The sequence below is a fragment of the Vicugna pacos genome, chromosome 13, assembly GCF_048564905.1.
Source record: "Vicugna pacos chromosome 13, VicPac4, whole genome shotgun sequence".
In the NCBI taxonomy this organism is placed as follows: Eukaryota; Metazoa; Chordata; class Mammalia; order Artiodactyla; family Camelidae; genus Vicugna; species Vicugna pacos.
Genome location: NC_132999.1, coordinates 63,900,220 through 63,921,789, shown reverse-complemented (window position 1 = coordinate 63,921,789; position 21,570 = coordinate 63,900,220). Strand labels below are relative to the sequence as shown.

General features: G+C 55.8%; 1 protein-coding gene across 1 annotated transcript in view; it reads right to left on the bottom strand.

Moving 5' to 3' along the window:
- NPHP4 (nephrocystin 4) overlaps positions 1 to 21,570 on the bottom strand; it is a 102,606-nt gene that overhangs the window by 62,461 nt on the left and 18,575 nt on the right. Inside the window, exons 5-10 of the mRNA XM_072975535.1 lie at positions 17,734 to 17,906; positions 16,630 to 16,694; positions 14,434 to 14,589; positions 7,428 to 7,564; positions 5,891 to 6,072; positions 4,719 to 4,845 (exon numbers count right to left, since the gene is read on the bottom strand). Coding sequence (XP_072831636.1) covers positions 4,719 to 4,845; positions 5,891 to 6,072; positions 7,428 to 7,564; positions 14,434 to 14,589; positions 16,630 to 16,694; positions 17,734 to 17,906 — 840 coding nt within the window. The remainder of the gene's footprint in view (positions 1 to 4,718; positions 4,846 to 5,890; positions 6,073 to 7,427; positions 7,565 to 14,433; positions 14,590 to 16,629; positions 16,695 to 17,733; positions 17,907 to 21,570) is intronic.

Below are 21,570 nucleotides of genomic sequence, written 5' to 3'. Positions count from 1 at the left end.
CAGGCTCGCAGCCGAGCCGGTGCGGCCGCTCTGGACAAGCCGGCATCCCGAGAAAGCACGTGCCTATCTGTGCAGAGACCCAGCAGCCCTGCTCCATGGCGTCTGCCAGAGAGAGAAAACACACGTCCACAAGAGGGCCTGCTCGGGAGTGCTTAGGGCAGGTTCACTCACAAACTGGAAAGGTCCACCCCCAGGAGAGTGAAGAAACAGGCACAGGACAGAAAACTCAGCAATAAAACGAACGACCACAGGCGTGAACGTGCACACCGCTCCGCTGGACGAGAGCGATGCAGGCGCCCGCGCATGGTCTGCGTTTCTCCACGCAGGTGGAGTGCAGAAACAGGCAGAACTGACCTGCGGCTGCAGTGGGCTGAGCGACGGTCCCCAGAGACACCAGGTCCTGGTCCCCAGAACTTGCAAGTATGCCTTTATCAGGTAAAGGGGTCTTCTCAGATGGGATTCAGCAGAGGATCGTGGGCAGGAAAGACCCTCCCGGACCATCTGTATGAGCCCTGAACAATCCCGAGTGTCCTTACAGGCGGGAGGCAGAGGGGGCTGGAGACACAGACAGAGGAGCAGCTGCAGCCAGGATGCAGCAGAAGAGATGTGACGATGCCGGCCTTGAAGACTGGGGCACGTGGATGCAGCCACAGCCAAGGACCGTGCAGCCCCAGGAGCTGGAAGAGGCAGGAAGGAGCCTTCCCTGGGCCTCCAGAAGGGGCACGGCCCTGCCCCCACCTTGTCTCCAGCCCAGGGGGCCTGGCTTCAGACCTCTGGCCTCCAGAGGTCTGTCGTCCTGATCCATCCAATTTGTGGTCATTTCTTAAGCAGTCACTGGAAATTAAGGAAGTTTCTAAAGATAAAAACCCCACCAGCAGTTGCCAATAGGGGTGGGAATGGACTGGAGGGGACAGGAAGGGACTTCTGGATCTGGTTCTGCATCTGTACTGCGGTGGCGGTGACACGGTGACCCATTAATCAGGACTCACGCAGTTAGCAGACGTCCGTCCAGGTCACCACAGGCAAGCTTCGCTTCAAGAACAAAACTATCACCTGAGCCCCTGACATCCTGGGGACCAGACCCCTCCTCGACTTGCCAGATGGAAGAGCCAGCAGAGCCGCCTTCTGTTCAGCTGGACTGAACCCAGTTTCTGTTCCCAGTAACCGTCAGTCTCCACTGACACCTACGGAGGCGTGAATGCGCACACAAAGCTCAGCACCGCGCAGGTTCCCGCTCCCCGCTCCCAGGATGACTCCCCGCCTCGCTCCCCGTGTGGGAGGCATCCGCGTCATTCTGATTCCACAGGAGGTCGGGGCCAACGAGGGGGCACACTGCCGGAGCGAGAAGCGAGACTACAGAGGACGCACTGCAAGAGGGAAGGAAGGGCGCTGCCGAACACAGGACCATGGACCAACGTGCCGAGCAGTCACCAAACTAGTAACGGGGAGGGGGAGTCCTCCAGACCACTCCCCGAGGCGGGGTCAGGATCCACCCTCGGGAACAAACCTTCAGCTGGTTCCCAAAGTGAAACCCTGACAAGTTTTAGAAGGAGAGGACAGTTACAGAAGCACCTTTGCCTGTGGCAGCCCACTGTCCCCAGTCTTACCTCTAGAAGAAATAGAAGAGGAACCCAGCTCCACGTTTAACCACAGACCTGTGTGTCCACAGAGCAGAAGGAGCCACAGCCACGGCCTGGGCCTGGAGGGGAAGCCGTTTCCTCCTTCTCCCCAAGGAACCAGCACCGACAGGGCGACGCGAGGCACCGCCGGGCGGCGTGCGGGGGCTCACGTCACTGAATCGAAGGGGAGCTGTTTCGCTGCAGGAAACACCAACTGAGGCACTGAAGTCAGAGATGTGAGGCTCAGCACACCGTCAACTCCTGGGCCAAAACCAACCGCAGCTGGTTTGAAGGCCCGCAGTGGATGAGACCCGGAACCGAGTAGAACTGAGCTAAACAGAGAAGTGATGGAGACGAAGAACAGCCTCCTTCCAAAAGTCAGGCGGGGCTCTGGGAGGACGGCAGAGCGGGAGGCGCCAGGAGCCCCACCCGGACGACACCTGCACGGGCAGGACCGTCTGATGTGATTATTTTGGAACTCTGGGGACAGGGGAAGAACTGGACGGTAACTTGTGCTCAACGTGGTTAAGTTTGCACCTCTGGCTGCTAATCCGCCCAGACATCAGTGCTGAACAACAAAATCACAAGACACGCAGAGAAACAGAAGAGAGCGGCCCGTTCAAAGGAAAACCGCAGTCAACAGCAACTGGCCTGAAAGCCACTAAGGGCGGGTGTGCTGGACGAAGACCTTAAAACTAAGGTCTTTCAGACGCTCAAAGAACTAAAGGGAGATGTGGAGGAAGTCAGAAAACTATGGGTGAACAAGATGGAAATACCAATAAAGAGACAGAAAGCCTCAAAAGAAATCCTGGAGCTGAAAAGTGCAGTAACAAAGAAGACTCAACCAGGACTGGAATTTGCTTCAAAATAAATCAAAATGGGTTGTGCAAGAGGGTGTGGACAGAACAGGACAGTCCATGAGGTGGACGACTGCTGAAGTTACACGGGGTGCACTTTACCATCTCTGTTTATGCCTGGAACGTCCATCAGAGAGTTTTTAAAGGAAAGAGAAGGGAATTTGCAGGTAAATTGTCAGTAATGGTCTGCGAGGGGGGCGAGAGGGGCAGCAGTGACCCATCCTTCCCAGGGCTGAGCCCTGACCTTGAACTGATGGAGACAAAGAAAACCCCCTGGGGGGCTCGTCCCCTCCCCACTCCAGGGACGCTCCCGGGGGAGGGAAGAGGGCCCAAGCGGCACCACCAGCATTGTTCTCGCCTCCACGCGACCTGTCCGCGATGGGAGTGCCTGATTCAGGGTTCGCCCCAGGAACGCTTAACCCATTTTCACTGTTCCACACGGCAAGTAATTTGCGGGGAAAATCACTTCTTGCCCCGGAACGTTTCCTTTCCAGATTACACTGAGGAAAGTACACTTGATGACGGTAAAATGGAATCCAATATTCCGTGTTAAGATAAACCCCACATCAGAAAGAACTGATGAGCTATTACACAGCCACACTCCAAGAGCTCCACAGAGCAGCAAGGCATGGGACCCATCTGCCGGTGCTGAAGCATTTCAGCGAAGACTTACAAAACTGGGGGGAGGGTATAGCTTGGTGGCAGAGTGTTCAGCATGCATGAGGTCCTGGGTTCAATCCCCAGTACCTCCAATAACTAAATATATCTAATAACCCCCCAAAAAATCCCCAAATTTAGTAAAACAAATGGTTTTTAAAAAGAGTTCAGTAATAACTGTCATGTTAGACATAGCAGTTCCAGCGCAACGATCAAATTAGGGGGAGGGTATAGCTCAGCGGTAGAGTGCATGCCTAGCACACACAGAGTCCTGGGTTCAATCCCCAGCACCACCACTGAAAAACAAAAACAAATAAACCTAATTACCTCCCCCAAAAAGGTAGAAAAAATAAATTTAAAAAAAGACAACAAGCAAACCATAGTTATCATCCTGGAGGGGACGTAACGTAAAGAAGCGGAGAGTGACATGGAGCCCCCACCCGGCTCCTTCACTGGCTCCCTCTGTGTCAGCCCTCCCCAGGGCTGAGGCTGCCCCCGAGCCCATTGACTTTCCCCTCAGGGTGGCCGCCCAGCCCCAGAAGCCCCGTCCCTCGTGGTTAAATCCCACCCAAAAGCGCATCAGCATTTCAGCCGAAAGTCCTGGTAACAAAGAAAGAAAAGCAGAGCTGGGCACGCCATCTTCGGCAGAACCACGCTGACCGTGCGCTCGGCGCTGACCGGCGTCCCTGCCCCGAGACGCTCACCTGACGGGGACTCTGAGTCACACGCCCTGAGGTGCGGGCGTTGCGGAGGTCAGCCACGCTGGTGCAGGAGGTCACTGCCCGGCACCCCATTCTCCCTCCGAAGGCCCCCCAAGGCGGCTCTTGGTCCTCCGCTCCTCTGTCAGCTGCACAGTGACGCAAGCAGACTGACCACCACGGAGGGCGTCTTGTTGGCCTTTTTAAAATTTTTACTTTGGGGGGGGCGGCACTTGGGTTTATTTCTTTATTTATTTTATTTTTTAATGGAGGTGCTGGGGATTGAACCCAGGACCTCATGCATGCTAAGCGCATGCTCTACCACTGAGCTATCCTCTCCCCCTACTTTTTAATTTTTAATTTACTTGTTACATTGATACCTGCTTTTTCAGACAAAAAAATGGAATCTCGAGAGTAGCATGTTTTGGTTTTCCAGAGAACCTGGATCAGCAATGTACATGATGCCTCTTTATTACGCTTCCTACGGCTGAATCCTGTGAGCGCTCACGCTCGGCTGTGGTACAGACCCAGAGTCCACTGCAGGAAACACTCACCTCTTGTGCGGATGCAGGCTTTGCTGTGCTTATTGTCATTTGAAAAATACATTCAAATGGCCTCATCTTTCAAAATACATATTGATTTGATAACTATGAATAAATGCCACTAGGATGCACAATTTACCCCATCAGCCAGCAGAACGCACTCTCACGGTCAAGAGGGGAAACGACCGCAGCAAAGCTATCGCTAGGAAGTGTTTCCGACACCCACCCTCCACGCTCGTTATCCGGGCTGCTAACAATGACTGCACAGCTTACTTAAGGGAAAAAACGTCAGTGGCGACTGCGGAGCCCACGCCAGGAGGCACCCGAAGCACCCGAGGGCCTCACATTGCCGTCTGCTCCCGCCGGGCTGTTAAACGCGTACTCCAGCTGGAAGACGATGGCAAACGCGGGCTGACGGACCATCTCAGGGAGTCGGAGGCGGCTTCTCAAAACCAGAGCCTGGTTCCCGGAGCTGGGCCAAGAACACAGGGAGGGGCAGGTCAGGCGGTGGCTCCCGCCGCCCGGCTCATCCGCTCAGGCACCGGGGCACCGGGGCACCGGGCACTGCTGGTGCAGTGAGTCCCCTCCAGAGCAACGCCACCCACCTCTTCTGTGTGCCTGGCCCCCGAGGTAATTCCCCAGGCAGAGCCTTTTTTAGGTGCCACGATCAACTCCCTCCCAAAGTGCCAGCGCTCGTGTCTGGAGCATGGAAGTCTCCTGGAGGCTCCCCCTCCTCCGGGGCCGGCCTCTGGTGCCCCGGGGAGATGTCTCTGATTCTGCTGTGAGAAGCACAGGACCGGACAGAGTGACAGACCTTACTGCCCCCGGTTCTCCGTCATGAGAAACAGATCACAGGGCACATCTGGAGGAAAGCGTGTCTCCACAGCTGGAGGCACCGGTCATGCCAAGGCCAAACTGTCAGCACGTAAAGGGGATCATCCCAAGCTCACGACACTGAGGTCTGCTGCTCACGGAGCAAAGGCACCGGGAAGGACCCAGGGGGTGAGCGCACGCCTCACGTGCAAGAACCACCTCCTTCCGGCCGCAAATGGCAAAACACCCTTCTTTCCTATGGGTGAGCTGTGTTCCATTGCACATCTCCGCTGCATCTGCTTTATCCATTCGTCTACTGACGTGCACTTAGGATGCTTGGCAACATAAAGAATGTTGTCGTTAATAGTGGGGTGTATGTATCTTTTTGAATTACTTCTTGTTTTGTGGTTGGCTTTATTCCTTTGATAACTAGGTAAGTTTAAAAAGCTAAAGCTCTAAACGTTCTTAGAAAAATGAACAGTACACATATGCAAACTTTTAAATATGTGCAGTATATCACGTATATGTACTTACAGACAATCTATTCCATATGTGCAGTCAAACTGTAACAGTTCTACCGAATAAAACTGAAAACTGAAGAAAAAAAAAAGAACCACCTCCTTCCACTCTGACCCCTGGTAGGTGCCCACCCACCTCCCGGCTCCACACGGGCCGGGACTTGGGACCCTGGCGAAAATAAATACCTGGCCTTCGAAGAGGAGCCCACTTTGCGGCTGAAGCTGGCGGAGCGCGTCAAGGCCACCTCCATCTCGGGCACCAGCACCAGGACCTGCGGCCTCTGCACGAAGCCCAGCCCGTTGTGCACGCCCACGCGCAGGCGCCGCTCCAGGATCTCCAGGGCACTGCCATCCAGCGGGCCGTCTGCCTGGGGAGAGCACGCAGCACAGAGTAAGGCCCGCGCAGGTGGAGCTAGAGGGCACAGTCCGATCAGAACAGCCGGCCCTCGGGCGTTTTCCGGTAGCCCGGGGTCCTCTCACCAGCACGACCCTGCAGGGTGACACGCCCCTTAGACGCCTGAATCACCCAACTCCTGCTCTAGGTTTCCAGGGTTGAGCTATAAGTCTCAACACACAGCAACCTAGCAACCAGGGGCTCCTCCAGCAGGACCTGGGGCATCAAGGTGCAGGAACCCGGTACCCCCAGAGTCAAGGGCAGGCCGTGACAGGGGCACCTGGGGGCTGAACCTGGCAAGCTGCAATGCCTCTTGCCCTCCCCCAACTTGGACACTGGAGACGTGGGCAGAAGGGGCCACAGGAAGAAGAAGCGTACTTAGGCAGTAAGTCATAAACCAATAAAAATGGAATCTGCCCCAAAGTGGGCACTGGATATTAAAGTGTTTCATCTTACCAAAAAAAATGCACAGACACCCTAACAAATGAGCAAGGATACTCCTCCAGGCCATTACTGTTGATTAAATTATGTGATTGTTGCAAGATGATCCCTGAATTTTCACATTTTCTTCATGGCCCATTAATCATGCTGAACGGACCTCAATTCAGCCCATTAGTCTTTGAGTAATGAAAAGAAAAGGATGGAGACAAGCGAGTCTCCGCCCGCTGGACAGCACCAGACGTACAAAGACAGTAAAAACACAGTAAAGTGACTTTTATGGGAACATATAAAACTCAACAGCAATGCTCTTAAACACCTCCAGCCTCCGGTAGCAGCCCCTGAGCAGGAAGGAAGCATGCTCTGCTGCCCTGCGCCCCTCTGCTCGGAGTCTGCTCCACATGAGGCCCCATCACACGGAGCTGCATTTTCAAGAATGGACAGAGAACACCTCCAAGCCTATCTTGCTCGTGGGAGTGTGTGTGTAATTAATAACCTGCTGACTTCACAGGCCACCAGGATGGGCACCGTCCTCAGAAGCGCAGGTTAAAGACCACAGACACCCTGAAAATGTCCTTTGTAAATGCACATTACTTTACGGGTTTCCCTATGCTACTGGGAGGTTAATTCACGTTGAAGTGAGGACTGACTAAGATGCATCGAAGCTGACGTTGGTTAATGTCTCGGGATAACAGCACCTTCGTCAGCATCAAGGTTAAGACAGTGGCTCGAGTGTCCCTGTTGAGCCGCAAAGAGGAAAAGGCAGGACCACGGGCGTCACAGCGGCTGCACCGCCCACCTCGGCGGCTCAGGAGGCCAGCAGCCGCCCCAGCTCTGCCGGCCGCAGGCACCTCCGCGGCTCAGACGAGGGGCCCCGACCCGAGACTGTACCTCCCGGCAGTGGTCGCCGACCAGCAGCTCCAGGAGCTCCTCTTCGAACTTCTCGAGGGAGGGGTAGAGCGTGAAGAACAAGTCGTCCAGGTACCACGTGAGAGGCTTCTGAAGGCGAGGCTTTCGGAGGGCATCCCCTGGACAACGAGAGGCAGAGATGGAGGACCCGCGGAAACAGCCACCCGAGGGTCCTCTCATCCCCCGGGGTCCGGGCTGCGGGCATTGCCCAGACGGAACTCTCAAACAGAGCCCAGTTCAGTTCAGATCCAGACGCGAAACTCATCAGACAAGTGCAAATTCGGTTCCGGGTCCATATTCTACCCCAAACCTCCTCCAGAAGCAGACCTCACCACCCAGAGCACACGGGCTGCCAGACATGGAGGGACAGCTGGTCCCGACACTCAGCTTCTCCAGCAAGAACACAGCCCACGGTGTCACCTGTCCTTGCTCCACGTTTGCCCTGAACCATCTGGAAACGTGCAGGAATTCGTATGCACATGGCCCGGTGATGAGCAGAAACACCGGCCGGGCTGGCGGCCCGAGAGGAAGGTCCCGCCCCTGCAGACATGCGCCCGGCTGAGCGCTCCGTGGGGACAGAAAGGGACAATGACCCCTGGCATCGAGCCCAGTGCCTGCGCCGAGCAGGTGCGTGGAGACTCGGCCATGAGAGGGGAGAATCTCGTCTGTTTGGAGAGGCCTTCTCCACAGGCTCTGGAGCAAAGGCCAACACAGGCAGAAAAGGGCAAGGCCAGCAGCGGCTTCCCTGCAGACACAGCCCCCAGGGTTCTGCCTCCTGCATCCCCATCATCGTCATCTTTCTGGATCTGGTCCTGTCTCTTTCTAAATTTTTATGACTATTTAAATATTCAGGTACAAGGTCTTAGATTTTAAAAGCCAATTCCAAAGTTTAAAAAAACACTCAACTGACGTAAGACTCAGTGCTGACGAAACTACAGTGAAAAGCACACTGTCCTGCTGGAAGCTTACACATCAGTACAGCTAAGAGGCAATCTCCTCTTCACCTCTGTAAGTATCAGGAGCCTTAAAAATATCCCTGCCCACCTTCTGTCCCCGTGATGCCACCTTTGAACCTATTTAGCAAAACAATCCACCATGGAAGGGGCGCTTTCAGGGCAAGAATACTCACTAGAATGTTATTCACAACAGACAAAAATAAGAAGCCACCAACTGTGCAAGAGGAGGAGAAAGTCAATCCACTGTTCATTCAAAATGAGAACAAAAATCATATCGTCAAAGATTACTTAATGATCGAAAAATAGTCATGATATTGCAGGTGGAAAGGACAACATACAAAACTGTGTATTGGTCCATTTGGCGACAATTTTTATCTACAATATACGCATTTACATGCATACGTGTGTATCTGCAGGTAGTAATCACGGATTGTTTATTTCCTTCTTCATAGTTTTCTATATCTTCCCATCACAAATACGCATTAGGTTTGATACCTCTGAGAAAGTTTATGTCCTCCTGTCATACTTTTTAAGTGTCTAAAACAGGTCAGTTGCTGAATCGGAACCAATTAAAAGCGCAAGTATCATGACTCACAGAAGCCAAAAGGTGGGAACGGCCAGTGTCCACCGACAGATGAGCAGGGGAACAAAATGCGGTCCAACCACACAACAGAGCATCATCCAACCTCAAAAGGAAGGAAATTCTGGCAGCTGGTACAACATGGATAAACTCTGAGTGAGACGGGCCAGCCCCAAAGACAAGCACTGTACAACTCCATTTACCCGAGGTACCGAAGTCCTCAAATTCAGAGACAGAGAGTGCAATGGAGGCAGCTGGGGGTGGGGGGCCTGGGGGGTCAGCGTTTAAGGTTCAGAGTTTCCTTCTGCAGGATGAGAACGTTCTGGAGTTGGAGGGTCACACAATGACGTGAGTGTACTCAACCCTACGGAAATGCAGGTTTAAAAATAGTTAAAACAGTCCATTTTAGGATATGTCTATTTTACCACAAATTTTTTAAAGTGCAGAAATATGGAAAATGCAACCTTCCGTGAAAGGGCCAAGCGAGTGTCTAAAGCACCCGCGGAACTGGGAGCCTCCCGCGGAGAGACGGGGAGAGGGACGGCTGGGCAAGGCTGAGGGGTCCACCTCCCCCACCACAGAGGCAGGAAGCCCGAGGCCCCAGACGGTTCCCACAGGGTATCAGGGAGCACGGGCAGAAGGCCTCAGGGACCCCGAGGAGCCCCAAACGCCAGCCCAAGAGCGAGCAGAGTGTGCAGGGGGAGGAGAGGGAGGCGGGCTGGGGGGCTGTAAAGGGTGCTTGTCATCCCCTTACTTTTGCAGACTCCATACTTTTTATTCTGCAAGTTAATTCGTGTGTCTGCAACACAGGGCAAACAGGGACACATCTCCCTGAGGGATATCGGTGTTTTCGACACACGACCTCTGCCTTTTTCCGGGACCCTGAGCCGCACGCCCCGTCGCTGGCACATGCTCACTACTCATTTGCTGGTTACCAAGTAATCCCTCTGCTCTGGGTCACAGGTACACTGTTGGCCAGAACAGGTGGTCAAAGTCAAGCGGTCCAGGTCTCTATGGGCAGTCACGGGGGTGGGGGGAGGGGCAGGCTCCCTGTACCCCTAGTGAGACCCCCCCTCAGCTCCTCCCCCACCCCACACGCAGCCTTGACGCCATCAGGACCACCTCACCCTGCCCCCACACCGACCAGGCTTCCATCACAGCCCGGGGAGCTGGGGCCCCCAGGACAGCCCACCCACTCGTCCCCGGGCCAGAGAGCAGCCCGGGGGCACGGCCCACGGAGCACACTGGGGAGAACACACTGGCTGCGTCCGGCGCCCTCTCCCCTGACTCCTGAGCTGAGCAGCAAAAACACCGGACCCCAAACGGACTCCCCTGCCCGTTACCCGCTCACCTTCCCTAATGTCAAGTCCTGTTTGCTACAAAAGCACAAACGGGAAATGAATGTCCCTAGGCGCCCTCCAACAGGAGACGGATCAGACCTCCTGGACGCTCCGCGGCGGAGAGCAGCCACCGGGTCCCCGGGTCAGAGGCGCCTCCTCGGCTCAACTTAAGGCAGAACCTTCCTGACGGAGGCACAGCAGCTCACGTGGCTGGGCTCCTCCTGTGTTCCCGGGGCTGCGCTTTACCCACCCATCCCATTTGCTCCCCAAACTCGTCTCTCGGGCAGGTCCTGCTAACGTCCGCAGTTTACAGAGGAGGCAGCAATGGCAGAGGCCCGGACAGGTCAGGAGACCCCCGGGTCACACGGGGCCGGGAGCGGAGCCGGCCCTCACCACCGCCGGCCTCAGGGCTCTTCTCCAAAGATCCAGCATCACCCACGGAGCACAGTTTGACCACCTGAAATTGTCATTCATTCATTCATTCATTCAGCCGACCAGCATCAGTGGCCAGGACACCAGCTGCCCCAGCAGCGCTGGCCTCCCAGGGTGGAGGACTCTTGTCCCTTGTGCTCTGCATCTGGGTCCTGCTTCCACTGACTGTTGCCAGGTTTCTGGGTGGAGATGCAGTTGCCAACAACGGCACTGCCCCTGCGGGAAGACGAACCCCTTCACAGTGATCCGTTCTCTTCTGAGACTCCCACAGACGTGCTGCAGAGAAAACGGGCATTGCTGGCGCTTTTAACAAGCAGGAACCCCTTCCCAGGGACATCCTTCAGGGAAGCGCCTGGAAGTAGCCCCAGATGCCCGAGGAGGTCACGCCAGCCGCAGCCTCCCGGGGCACAGATCTCCAGCTGAGATAGCTCAAGCACCAGAGGGCACCTCACAAGACAAGGAGAAGACTGCAAAGGCAGCAGAATGAAAACACGATTTGGGAGCAACTTAGGCAGGAATGGCTGTGACCTTGAGCTGGTCCACATTTACTCTGAAACCCCTGCTCCTGCCTGGGGTGCCCGCGGTTAGACCTGCGGTCTGCCCTGGCCCACACTCGTCCCGGGAGATGGACCGACTGCACCAGGAGCCCCGGGGCTCACGGCATCCGCTCTACAACAACAAACAACAACAAACGAATGAATGAATCAACGAGCATATAAAAGCTATACACAAGCTATTAGCACTGGTTTTCTCTGGGGAGTGAGGTTGGAAGGGAAAACTTTTAGTTTTCCTGTATTTATTGAATAAAGAGTGTGTCATTTTAAACTGTGGCCTTGTCCAAGAAGCTGCTCAAGGAAAACCTGCCCAGTCATTCTCAGCTTGAAAATGACTCTTAAAAATTCAATCCTCACACAATGAGTGCGAATCAAAGTGGGGAGACGGACGTGAGACCACAGGTTGTGTCGCCGTCAGGGTCCCGGCTGTGATGCGCCCAGTTTGGGGGAGACGGCGAGGGGGTCCCGGGACCGCTCTGCCCCACTGGTTATCAAGACCGCCTTGTGAACTTGCAATGACCTCAGTCAGCACTTGAATTGAAAACAGCTCACTCCTCCCACACTGTGGCATTTACAAGTGAACAAACGTCCACATCCCAACAGGGCACTGAAATAAAACCAAACCCTCCTCAAGTCAGATCCGTGACCCCCACCCCGAAGCCAGCACCAGCCCCCGCCGGGGCCGTCAGGCTAGAAAACATTACCCAGCAATGAAACTCTCTTTCAAGAGTGAGTCACAACAGCCTGTAAGATCCTGGGCAGAATTTATAACGGAGACAATGAGCACTGTCGGGAAGCGGGCTCAGTGCCTGCGAGGCTGTGCCGCCGCAGGCGTGGCCCCCCCCCCCCCCCCCCCCCCGACATCCGCAGGCCCCCGGGGGGTCTCGGGAATTGCAGGGAGGCTGCGTGTGCTCCCTTCTCCCCTTGAAGAGCGAGCGCATCTCCCGCGCTCCTGCCGGTGGGAAGGGAGCACCCTCCGCCCACCCCTCCTGCCAGTCTCCGGTCGTTTGTCTTTAAACAGCAATAATGTAAAGTGTCCTTTGGCACCACCGCATCCCTTAAGTGTCCCAGCGACCGGCCACTTCTGAAAACACGAACTTCAGGACCAGGACCTGAAATTGTGCTCCTTTAACTCAGAACTCCTCTTTGTAACGCAACCCCCGGACCTCCCAGTCCGACATGAGGCACAGAACAAAACAGGGCCTGTCTGGGCGCCTGGGCATCTCCCTCACCTCCAGGAGGGCCGCAGAAGCAGGTCCGAGCCACGCGTGTGTATTGTAATGTTTTATGTGCAGTTCTGCTGACACCCACTGGCAAGTCTCAAAGTGATGGACACATTCAGGCCCCAAGACCATTCTGTTTAAACACCCAGAAACCCAGGTGGGAGAGAGCCACAGAAGCTGACCTGCATGCAGGCGCGTCTAGGCTCCTAACAGCCACGCGATTGGAGCAGTGTCCACAGGGCCTCCCTGACCAGTGGGCAGGGGCTCAGAGCCGGACTCAGGCCTGCACATTCTCTTCATCAGTCCCAACAGCAAGACCATGAGGCTCTCTCTCTGCCTCCCCGTGACTCTGCCTCCTCCTCCCTCTTGGGAGAACACAGGCACATTACAGAGGCATAACACCCCCTACACAGGCCACTGGGGACTTAGAGCTCCGAGGCCCAGGGCAGGTCTAATCCCGGGACCCCCGGGACTTGCTCCTGTTCACAGTTAATTTATCACTTCTTGTGTATCATTGTCTCTTTCTGAGACGCTGGAGAAACAGTGGCCTTGTGATGATGACAACCACCGGCCCAGGAATTCCTGAACTCGGACAGCAAGGTCTGCGCCCCAGCTGGCCTAGAGCACCCAGCGGCATCGTTACCGAGACAACCATGTTCTGCCTGGAGCTGAGCATCTGCCTTCTCTTCTTGGTCCTGAGGGTTTCTGTTCTGAACCGAACACTCAGCACCTCAAAGCTTTCCTCCCCAGCTGCTCACACCTGGACGGCAGCAGGGAGCCAGCCCACCGAGACAAGAGGGTCCAGCAGCGCCAGGTGGGGAAGGCCGGCGTGCTCCCTTCTGCACTCCTCCAGACGGCCAGACAAAAAGCCCCTAACAGTGCCCAGGAAGAGCACAAGGCTGAGAGGTGAGGCCCATCAGCAGGACCCAAGAGCACAGCGACCCCCGCAGCGCTCACGTGGCTGGGAAGGGTTAGCACACACTCACCAGGAGAACCGACTTCTAAAGCACACCAGGACACAGCCCTGAGCCTTGCACCTGAGTTTCAGCTCCAACAAAGCGAGCAGCTTCACTCACAGTGGAAAGGCAGAACGGCCCGAGTGTCCACGGACAGGTAGTGCAGTCCATCCGCACCCTGGGGCACCATCCGCCCTCAGAAGGAGGACATTCCAACTCGGGCAGCAGCACAGAGGAAGCTTGAGGACATCACGCCGAGTGAAACAGACCAGTCACAAAAGGACCAAAACTGTAGGATTCCACCTCTGCAAGGTCCCTAGAGAGTCCCTTCACAGGGACAGAACGGAGAAGGGTGGGGGCCAGGGGCTGGGGGAGGGGAGAATGGGGGCTGGTGTTTAATGGGGACAGCGTTTCAGCTTGGGAAGATGAAAAAGTTCTGCAGATGGATGGTGAACATACTTAATGCCAATGAACTGCATGCTGTAAAACGGTTAAAATCATACATTTTATGTTATGTCTATTTTACCCCAATCAAAAAATAGTAAGAATCAAGGCACTGATCCGGTGGTCCAGTAAAGACAAGGTCCAGCAACCGCGATCTTCCTGGGCACGGTCGTTCAGACACGAACTGTGGCCCTACAGAAGCACTTCCCGAGGAAGGAAGACAGAGCTGACTGGGGGGATGTGAGGCAGAGACAGCACTGCCGCCATGCTCCTCCACCCCTCCCCTTCCTCTCCCCATCCCTTTCTCCCTCCCCCTCCCCATCTCCTTCCCCCTCCCTCCTCCTGTCCTTCTCCTGTTCCCCCTCCACCTACCCCACCTCCCCTACAACTACCACCAGGCTGTTCTCTGGGGATGCCTGGCCAGTGCACAACCCAATTCCTGCAAGGTCTGACCGGGAACTGACAGACCCTCACCCAGCGGACAGAAACAGAGCGGCCCTTACCGGCTTCTCCGTGGGCGGGAAGGAGCCCGGGTATCGGCTGCAGCCCAGACGCCAGCAGGTTCTCGGGGAGCAGGTGGAACACGGGTTCCAGGGCGGGGTGCGGCCTCAGCGTGTACTGCAGGCTGCGGTTCTCAATGAGGGTCATGTGCCTGTTTTCTGGGGGAGAAGAAACCTTCTCGCCTTCTCGGTCTCAGCTGGAACCAAGGCATCTTCGGTCAAACCAGCCCAGAAACTGGGCACCCCACACAGAAACCCCATGGAAAGAAAAAGCCTTTTTCTGGGGAGACCAGGGAGTTTCTCTGTTAGTTCAGCCAAAGAGCAGAAAAGAATCCATCCCTAACAACTCTCTTGGTAAACTTGCAGCGAAAGAGACACCTGTTTTCACGCCAACGTGAGAAAATCTCTCCCGCTGACCTCCTCCCCCACAGCAGTGAGGGCCGGCAACGCCGGCCTGCTCCCGGGTTCCGAGGGACCCAGAAGGCATGCTGGACCGGAGGCTGCCTCCCTTCCAGTCTCAGCCCTGCCTCCATCAGGCCCCACAATGAGCAGGACGAGGCCATGGGCCGGGGGCGGGGGGAAGGCAGACAGCAGCCACACAGACAGAGCCCTGTCCTCCAGGAGAGGCTGCTCTTCCCCGTGGCACGCCGACACCCACGACACACAGGAGACGGGATCCGGACCCCAAGGAAGGTTTCAGAGGACGTGCTGGGGGAGGTGGGAGGAGGGACCGCGTCCCAGAGGAAGGGAGGTGCTCAGACACAGCACTCGGGGAGGCGGAGTGAAGGGCATCACAGAGGCCGGCGCAGGAAGGGGCACTCCAGCACCACAGGACCGCAGACACGCCCGCAGCACACTCCCACCAGATTGCCCACCTTGCTGCGCTTGATTTCTTGCTCTGACAGGGGCCTCACCACCTCCTGAGACATACTGAGTGATTTCGTAAGAAGAGAACTAAGTGTGACCCTGTGGTGCGCCTGAGGGGACTGCCCTCACTCTGAGCCTTTTCCTCCATGCAGCACTTTCTGAGTTCTGAATCGTGTGGCAGCATTACGCACTCAAGAAAAATGCCCCTAAATTTTTGGAAATGTCCCTTGAGAAGATGAGCCAAGGTCCTCAGGGCAGCTCCTCCCCAAGCCCCCTTCACACGCTCGCGGCCCCGCACACCCCCCACCAGCGCCCAGAACCGAGCACCATGTGCGGCTGCGCTTGCTGCTCAGAAGGTGCTGACTCCAGGATGCTTCCGGAGGGGAAACGCTGACAAATTAATTACATGCAACTGAGAAATAACCTAAAAGCCAGTGTTTATCAATAAAATTAAGTTTCTGCAGGGGGTGGGTGGGGAGGGTGTAGCTCAGTGGTAGAGAACATGCTTAGCATGCACGAGGTCCTGGGTTCAGTCCCCAGTGCCCTCATTAAAAAACATTTAAGTTTCTGGCTGATTGATCCTCTATCGTGAGATTTTCACCCAAGTCAGCAGGGAGTGGAAGGGGTGGGGTAGGCCTGAACTGGAAAGGCCGGCTGGGTGGCAGACACAAAATTCCATCACGGAACCCGGGAGACACCTCAAAGGGACAGAAAGTCACCCCCCAAATATACCTGCCTCCACTGCCTGCCCCCACCCCGTCCCCCAGGGCCAGCCCAGGGTCCCACGCTGGGCCTCTGAGATGGCCTGTGAACCCCTCCTGCCCGGTAGCTTCCCGGGGCGGCCGGCAGCTGGAGGGGGCCCACATGCCTCCCAGCCGGCACGAGGGCTGCTCGGGGGAGACATCCTAGCAGCACCACGGCCCCTCCCCGTCTGCCCTAGGCAGGCCACTCGGCCGCGGGGCCACTCGTGGCAGGTTTTCCTGCAGAACGTCCCTGCTGTCAGGTAGCACTGGACAGTCTTGCCGTGTTGGAGATGACCCATGGACTTCAAAGGCGTCTGGTGACAGCCAGGGACTGGTGATGGACAGCAAACACCTGTCTCCCACGGGCCGTCCTCTCAAAGCCACACCCTCCTCCCGGGCTAGTGTTTCAGTCTTTAAATCAGGTCAACAGTCCAAGCCCCTGACACACATTCCCCCAATCTATTGACAGCGTAGCCAAGCTGGTGATGGCCCATCCCCGGGGGAGTTATAAGACAGGCAGGGGCTGCAGAGGACAGTGCGGGGCGGGAGGCGGGGAGGGGACCCGGGCCCGGCCAGGCCTGTCTCTTACGTTCAATGGGGTCCTGGAGAAGCGGGTGCAGGAGGGCTCTGGGGCTGCCGTGATACAGTCTCAACCTGCAAAACAAGACGGGCGTCTGCCTCGCACGCTGAGCCAACAAGCGTTCGCGATGCTTCTCGGAAGGAAAGCACACGGGGGCCCAAGCACCACACCTCCTAGGGCTTTCTCGACCCTCCTGCAGAAACAGAGACAGCTGAGGAGAGCGCCACACAGACAGCAGCCCCCAGTGCAGCCCAAGAACCCCGGCGCTAGGAATCAACACTGGGGGAACCGGTGATGCTCTGAAATGTCCCAGGAAAAGTATGTTTGAGGCATCTCCACAGTTGTGTATCTCGAGCGGTGGTTCTCAACCAGGGATGACTCTGCCCGCCTCGGGACATTTGTTATAGTCTGGAGACGTTTCTGGCTGTCACCGCTGGGCGGGGAGGGGGCTACTGGCATCTAATGGGCAGAGGGAAGGGCACTGCAAGGCACCCCACACAGCACGGGACAGCCCCGCAGCAAGGGCTTACCAGCCCCAGGTGTCAGCAGAGCCAAGGCTGAGAAGCCCTGGTCACCGGGACAGGGCAAACGCCGTCGTGGCTGAAATGACCACACAGCATCCTACCCACCTGGGCACGGCCGGCTCCTCACACGACAGAGCCCGGCACCCAGCAGACACCCCTGCAGGGTTCGTGGGGAGGATACCTACTGCTCACGGGGTGCCCGACTGGGGAACCTACTGCAGACGCTTGTGGACCCTTAGGGGCTGGGCACCCTTGTCCTCTCGTCAGACGATGAACTCACATTCAAGGGTTTAAAGAACCGCCTAAGACCCCCCCAGGACTTGGCCCTTCTCCATCTCACATCAAACACCCACCCGCCCCCGCCAAAGCCAGTCCCCTCCCGCCTAGAGAATGGTGGCTTGGCATCACCAGAAGCGGCAAACTCAGTTACAAGTCGAAGCAGAGCTACCCCCCAGCATGCTGTAATGAGCACACAGCATCATAACTTGACACATCCAGAGCCTTCTGCTAAGGACCAGCGAGGATGAGCAGTTCCACCACCACGGGAAGATGCTGGAAAACCCCACGACGGAGAAAACAAGGCAGCTACCGTCTGTCCTGGGCGGCAGAGGTCGGAGATTCCGGCTTGGTGCTGAAGATTCGAAGAATTCCAAAGCCACATGAAAAAGTCTGGAGGGTCCCATCCCGTCTCCTGCCTTCGGTGACCACTTCTACCACAGCAACGATGTTGGGGTGGTTTAAGGGCGTGTGAAAATACAAGGGCTGCAGAAGAGAAATCAGAAGCCAGATGACCAGCTGAGTGTTCACAGCCTGCAGAGGAGGCACCGCAGGCAGGAACGCAGGGGGCTCCCTCCTCACCCTCGACGGGCGTATCAATGCCGCGAGCATGCCCGCGGGGAACAGCAGCCCTTCCGGGCCCCAGCAAGGAGGGAGGCACAAAGAATTGACCATTGTGCCCCAGCTCCTCTCCCCGGAGCACCCGGCACCCAGGACGTCAGACTATCTGCTCGTACTCCGGGAGCTTTCTACCCACAAAACACGCCAAAAGGCGCCAGAGCTCTGGAGGAGAAGAGGCCAGGGCAGCCATGCACCCCGCTCCCGTCCCCTGCAGGACACAAGCCCAAAGATGGGACTAGCCCCCTGCACACCCGCTCTGCACACCCGCTCTGCGTGACACCCGCTCTGCGCACCCGCTCTGCGTGACACCCGCTCTGCACACCCGCTCTGCGCAACACCCGCTGTCGAGCTTCAATCACAGCTCGCCTGTACTGACCGATCCCTGTTTCGTACGGAAACACGGGGAGGCTGCGTCTGAACTAATTTTGTTTAAACTGCGCGGGATCCTTAGATGTCTTGAGGTGCCATGTAATTATCCTCAGTTCAGAGCCCGACTAACACATTTTTATGGCAAAAACTGTCTTGAGATTATTTATTCCAAGATTTGGTGGGGGGGGACCCAAGCCAAGGAGATGATATTCAAATTGCTCTAAAAGGTTTCCCATTTGCAGCCTCTCCATTCGTGCAAAGGGCAGCCCTCAATGTAGTTTGGTGCAGCCATTATGGAAAACAGGATGGAGATTCCTCAAAAGACTAAAACCAGATTTAACATATGACCCAGCAATCCCACTCCTGGGCGTATATCCAGAGGGAACTTTAATTCGAAAAGATACATACATCAATGTTCACAGCAGCACTATTCACAATAGCCAAGACACGGAAACAACCTAAATGTCCATTGACGGATGACTGGATAAAGAAGTTGTGGTATATGTATACAATGGAATACTACTCAGCCATTAAAAAGAATGAAAGAACGCCATTTGCAGCAACATGGATGGACCTAGAGATATAGTCATACTGAGTGAAGTAAGCCAGAAAGAGAAAAATACCATATGATATTACTCATATGTAGAATCTAAAAAAAAAAGACAAAACGAACTTATTTACAAAACAGAATTAGACTCACGGGCACAGAAAACAAACTTACAGTTACCAAGGGGGGAAAGGGGTGGGAAGGGATAAATTGGGAGTTTGAGAATTGCAGATACGCACTACTATATATAAAAAAAGTAAACAACAAGTTTACACTGTGTAGTACAAGTAACTTACAATGAAAAAGAACATGAAAGTGGATATACGTGTGTACACGCATGACTGAAACACTGTGCTGCACACCAGAAATTGACACAACATTGAAAACGACCAGACTCCAATACAATAAATAAGTAAATAATTTTTTAAAGAAAGAAAGAAAGAAAGGGCAGCCCTCACTCTCACCAGGGAGAGGGGAGTGAGAAAGATACCGCGGGCGAGTCCAATCCAGCCCCCATCCCAAGACGTGAGCCCCCGCGTGGGGAAGGAGCACCTTCCCTCTGCTGCTGGCTCCGATCTCATGAAATCCAACACGGTTGCTGTTTTCTAAAACTAGCAAACGTCACAGGTGCAGAAACAGAGCCGCTCACTGGGTTTGTGAACCTACGGGGACCCCAGCACAGCACTGAGCTGAGGCTCTGGACTTGAGTGGTCCCCGGAACCCGGCATCCCTGCAGGGGCAGCGCCCAGGTGCAGGGCCACCAGCTGAGCCCAAAGCCCACCCCCGACAAGGCCGAGGGAGGGACGGCGGGGCCAGGCCAGGCTGCAGCAACGTGATTGAAACTCGGGATAATCCCCCATTAACGAGTCATTACTGTGGAGTCACCGAGAAAACGTTTACTGTGATCACAGACTGTCAGCCCGGGATAACAGAGAGACACATTAAAACATCAGCCATAAGATATAAATCGTTATTCTATTATCTTTTATTGCAAAATGATGAAATAATGACCACTTACAGCTGACAGGTGGTTGGATCAAGAGAGAATTATGTTTCTGTTTCCAAGCCCCGAGAACCGTGTTAAAAAGCCCTGCTGAAAAGTCAAGTTTGTCATTATCCCACCCCTCACGGTGACACCTGTGCCCGTCAGGTTTAGGAACACTGCCCACTCTTCCTTTCAGCAGTGAAACAAGTATTTTAAGCTCTGATGCAAAGCAGCAATAACCGTCCAGCTCAGGGGGCACCTTGAAATGCTCTGCCCGGAGGCGGCGGACCAGCCCCTCTGGCGGGTCCCAAGAATGAATTCGTGGTTGCTGCCCCTCCCTTTCGTTCACCACTGAAAACAACCATTCTGAGACCAAACCAACAACAGGGCTCACCCTGGTCTGCCTCCAGGGACTCCAGCTTTGACCAGGAGGGTGGCCTCGAAGGTCCGAGGGTGTCACCCCGTCGTTACTGACGGCCAAGGACGGGTGCTTTTGCAAACGTCACTGTAGACTCTCCAGTGTGGGCACAGCGCGTGCCAATGGGTTTCTAAGGGGTGAGGGTGGATACAGCGCAGCGGTAGAGCGCATGCTCTGTGTGCATGCGATCCTGGGTTCAATACCCAGTACCTCCATTAAAAAAAAAAATAGACTTCTGGGGAACCTGGAAAACGTGGTCCAGCCCTCAAGAAGTTCGAAGTTCAAAGGGAAAGGCTAGACTAGGCAGGTACCAAAGGCAAATCCTGCTCAGGTCCGAGCAGCCCGAGGGCTCGGTGGAAGTAAGTGCCTCCTGGGATGAAGGCTGCGGCTCTGACCCTCTGGGCGCCTCGCCGGGACGGTCCCTAGCCAAGCCACGTCGGGCCAGCCCGGCTCACCTGGGGCCTCGGCGCCTTCCCGTGGGCTTGGCCAGACATCCCATCTGCCATCAAGCAACACTGCAAACCTGCCCCCCCTCCCCCGGCGTGAGGACGTCTCAGGGAGCCGCGCAGGACGACGCCCGGAGAGGAAGCCCGAAGCGCCCGCCGCCGTGCGTGATTGAAGGTCCCCGTCAAGCGCATCCAATCACCTGCGAGAGGAGGCCGATGGAGCCAGAAGAGGGGAGCTCTCACCCCGCCCCCGCCCCTCACATCTCCCTCATCTGCCCTTGACAAGTTCCCTCCCTGACAGGATAAACAGATTAATAAATCACAGAAATGCTCCTGTCTTAACGCCTTCATCTTCAAAAACACGGTCACCATTTTGCCTCGGGGCCAAGATTCCACTTCTCATCCACACGACAGACTGGAAATTGGGCCCCTGGTGACGCGCCTTCCTAGAGGGGCTGCGGCCACGGGCCCCAGGCTGCCCTGCCGCTTGACCCGCCCCAGGCCGCCCTGCCGCTTGACCCGCCCCAGGCCACACGCGGCTCCTCTGCCCCGGGCGGAGGACAGGCCAGAGCAGAGAGGAGCAGAAATTAAACCAGCACCTTCCAAACAGCTTTGTTTCAATAAACCTTTAATGGAATATCTGCAGGGAGGCAAATAAATCACAAATCCTTCCTGCAGCCTCTATCCGCCAGCTCAGCCTTCCTCTCGCAGTTCAGAACGGCCTCCTGTGCGTGAGACTGGATGCTCCCGGCACCGTGAGCTCC